This window comes from Engraulis encrasicolus, chromosome 19 (assembly GCF_034702125.1).
Source record: "Engraulis encrasicolus isolate BLACKSEA-1 chromosome 19, IST_EnEncr_1.0, whole genome shotgun sequence".
Lineage (NCBI taxonomy): Eukaryota > Metazoa > Chordata > Actinopteri > Clupeiformes > Engraulidae > Engraulis > Engraulis encrasicolus.
Genome location: NC_085875.1, coordinates 46702270 through 46706244, shown reverse-complemented (window position 1 = coordinate 46706244; position 3975 = coordinate 46702270). Strand labels below are relative to the sequence as shown.

Below are 3975 nucleotides of genomic sequence, written 5' to 3'. Positions count from 1 at the left end.
TTAAGTAAGCCCGGGGACAGTGCTGCTTGTTCTTTCCCCTTGATGCTTTCCTCCAGGGGTGACACAGCAGAAGTGAGTTACTTTTACACTCTGGAGAGGAGAGGAGAGGAGAGGAGGGGAGGGGAGAGGGGAGAAGAGTAGAAGAGGGGAGAGGAAACAGTAGAATATAGTTTAAAAGTGGCATAGGGAGCTCAGAGAGCTTTTTTGTCTCCTGTTCTTGTTAAGTGAGTGACTTATGCACTCTGGAGGGAAGAGGAGTGGAGAACAATGAAGGACAGTGAGCCGAGAGAAAGTACTGCTTACTTACTCTCTTCCCTTGTGCACTTCCTTCTGGATCGACTTAGGAAAGTTACTTACTTTTGCCCTGTTAAGAGGAGAAGAGTTGAGAGGATAGGGAAACGTGGGACAGAAAGTGCGGAGAGCTGCTGCTGGTCTCTTCTGCTTGTTCCTCCATGAGATGATCCACCAGAAGTGAGCTACATACTTTTGAACTGAGGAGTGGAGAGGAGAGGACAGGACAGGACAGGAGAGGAGAGGACAGGTGAGAAGAAGGGAGGTGAGTAGAGGAAAGACGAGAGAAGAGAGGAGGGGGTGAGAGGAGAATCGGGTAGAGAAGAGGACAGGATAAGAGAGGAGAGGGTAGGAGAGGAGAGGGTAGGAGAGGAGAGGAGATGAGATATACAAAGTCGGATAGTGAGCATGGAGAGTGTCCCTTGTGTCTTCCCCAATGGTTGCCTTTCCTCCTCCTGGGTTTCTTTTGGGAATCAGTGGGGGGTTTTGTGGATAATGGTGGATGGTAGAACTCATCTCCCTTAGAGTCTGTGGTAAAGAGGTTGAGTTCGGTTGGTTTAATGCTTCACATTTGTTTCTCTTCACAGTTTTTCTGTATGTAGTTTTGCATGAGAACGTACCATAAGTCACAGCAACAGTTTTACAGTGTCAGCGCTGGGATCTGGTTTTGTGGTGGTGTCGTGTGTAGGCGTTGTCATGAGCCGTCTGATTGATGGCACAGCGCTTGGGGCTGGGCCCAGATCTGATGCGATCCCTCCCATGGTGAGGTGGTGATTTTTGGATGCGTTGTTGATACAATCTTGGCCGTGGAAGTAGAAATCTCAAAAAGAGATTGACAGCAAAAAATGTGCTTTTGTGGGTGTGTTGAGGTGCGTTTTAGCTGCGTTTGCATGTCTCGAACAGCCTTTACTGCATTGCACTTCTCAGAAACCGTAGCAACTGTTCTTACGATGGAAACAATGCATTGCATGAAAACCTCTGGATGCAGTTATTAGTGTTCAGCTTCTTGTTCGCAGAACAGTTTTGATGTTTCACAGAAACCTGCTCCATTTAACATCATCTGGGCTGGGCGCTGGCTTTGCCTCTCTTGTTTTTTTGGCGGTACTAATAGGTTCTGATGATTTCATGAAATACTTGTGTGGCCGTGTCATTTGTGCGGGGGCCGTCCAACCCAAAAGCATTAACAATGATCTGCTTTCCTCCTTTTGGCAGGTGCTCCTCGGAGAGTGTGAGACAGAAACGAAAGAACGACAGAAAAGAGCCTGAAAGAGAAGAGACAGTTTGGCTGGGCCAGAGAACGAGAGAGTGAGTGAGTGAGAAGAAAAAGAGAACGACAGAGGGACGGCTGATCCAGGTCCAGATGGCGGACGTTCTAGACATCAGTGGGGTGACGATGGCGGTGGCGGTGGCGGTGGCGGGGGCAGCAGCAACAGGCGCCGGGGGAACAGCGGGAGCGTCGGTGGCCATCACCTCCTCCTCCTCCTCCACCTGCACCTCCCCCTCTTCTGACATTGCCCCTGCTGGTGGCAATGTGGACTGGCAGAAGAGATGCATCACCCTGGAGATGCAGCTGCTGAGGTTCCGGCTCCAGGCGGGCAAGATCCGAGAGCTGCTGGCCGAGAAGGTGGGTGTTGGGGTCGGGGTGGGGGTGGGGGAAGGGGGGCAAGAAGGTGTGTCCTGGTGTTGGGGGTCTGGGGCCAGGACGGGTGTTTGGGATGGGGGGCCAGGGTGGGTCTGTGGGTGGCTTGGATGGGAGGCAAGAAGGTGGGTGGTGTTGGGGTGAATGGGTGAACCTGGAATGAGAGTGGTTGTGTGGATGGGAGGGTGGTGGGAGATGATAGGGGTTAGGAGGAGCATGAGTGGGTCTGGTGACGAGAGGAAAGATGGGTGAGTCTGAGGCATGGTGGATGTTCTGGTGTGTGTGGATGGTTGTTTGGGTGGTAGGGTGCATGGGAGGGTGGAGGTTGGGGAGTATGGGTGGACCTGAGGCAGGGTGGATGTTCGGGTGTGTGTGGAGGACTGTGGGTGGATGGTAGGTCGGGTGTTGGGGTGCATGGGAGGGTGGAGGTTGGGGAGTATGGGTGGGTCTCAGGTTGAGAAGGTGAGGTGGGATGAGGGGCGAATTAAGACACGGAGGGAGGGAGGTGTTTGTGTGTGCATGGTGGGTGGGTTTGTGGCCGCTGGGTATGGAAGTTTGGGAATGCACGGCCAGGTGCAGTTGGGTCAATTCGCAACAGCGTATATGGGGTATGAAGGGGTGCATCTGTGGGCAAGAGGAATATGGAGGTGCTTGAATGGATGGAATTGGGAGTGCTGAGGGGTGTTGGGGGAGTATTGGGGTGCTTGGGCGGATCGTCAGGTCTGATATGGGTGTGAGGATGAGTGGATGGGTGGATGGGGCAATGTTGGGGGGAGGGGTGCACAGGGAGGATGTGCTCTCTCCACAAGGCCCTGTCCTTTTATCTTACAGTTTCCATAACTTCTGTAGATACCTTGATGAGACATAAAAAGGGTGGGCGGCAGTTCAGATGTTGTGAAATCCTGTATAGAGGAGAATGTGGTCTTTTATTTCCACTGTTCCAACGTGGAAAAAAAATCTCCACACATCTGTGGTGGCTCGAATTCCAGCACAACACAGTAATGTGTTTGATATGGAAATTCATGTGTAAAAAAAGAAGGCAGGAGGAAGAGGAACTGTATGAAAGAAGAAAAAAAACATTTAAACAGATGAAAACTGTGCTCTCTTTCTTGTTAAGAGACAAACTGAATTTGGCCCTGAAATGGTACTCAACTGTCTCCCTTTCTGCGCGTCTGTGAGTTGTGTGCTCTCGGGAGGAGAACCAGGGGCTAGTGTTTCCTTTCTTCAGTATCACCTTATACGTGACCATCTGGAGAACTTGGTTCCTCTCCACCTGACGTTGTGAGCTACTCCTGTGCTCTTAGCCAATACTGTCCAGCTATTACAAAGCAAGAAAAGAAAGCCAAAGGATTCAAGGTGGTCATATATCAGAGGCTGTCGAGTGAGTTTGGCCGTACTATAGCTGCTTCAAGTGCAGGCTCAGATACTGTACAACTGCCCAATCACTTTATAAATCCCATGGATTTAAATCTATTTTTTATGATCTTGTCTTTCCCATCTATCCATATGGCACTGGTTGTAGTACGTAGCTTTCAAAGGCAAACTGTGCCAAAGGTAACAGTGTAAAAGACACGAGAGTGTCGGTGCATTTGGCGTTAGTTAGGTGTGGGAACATGCAACACGATGCTGGAACACATCTTTGGGTGTAGTCACCACTGCACGACTGTCTGAAAAGCTTTGTTTCTCAGACGGTTGTTGCTTCTACTCATAAACTCTTGTGAGTAGTTGTAAAGGCTTGGAGAAAATATGCTGCTACACTTTTAGCTGTGTGGTCATGGGAAAGCTTTCACTGCAACTGTTGTTTTTGTGGTTGTTTCAGTGTTTGTTGTTGTGATTACTCAAACTACAGCAGCTGATCTGCAATGGACAGCTGCTGCCATGTGGACTCTACTCTTCCATACTAAAGCTTTCATAGATTTCTCTAGCCTGATTCCTACCAGACCTCTGTGTGTGTTTGTAGCTCTGGAGCCCCTGTGGTGCTCACGTAGCTGCATAGAACTACAGGTCGGGCAAGAGCCAGGCCAAGATTTCTCCATCCTTTTCAT

General features: G+C 50.1%; 1 protein-coding gene across 1 annotated transcript in view; it reads left to right on the top strand.

Annotated features, from left to right (window-relative positions):
- Nucleotides 1–1696: 1696 nt before the first annotated feature.
- The window catches only part of plekhh1 (pleckstrin homology domain containing, family H (with MyTH4 domain) member 1), a gene marked incomplete at its 5' end in the record, with an annotated part of 50415 nt that continues 48136 nt past the window's right edge, over nucleotides 1697–3975 (top strand). The window contains one exon of the mRNA XM_063223926.1: nucleotides 1697–1915. Coding sequence (XP_063079996.1) covers nucleotides 1697–1915 — 219 coding nt within the window. The remainder of the gene's footprint in view (nucleotides 1916–3975) is intronic.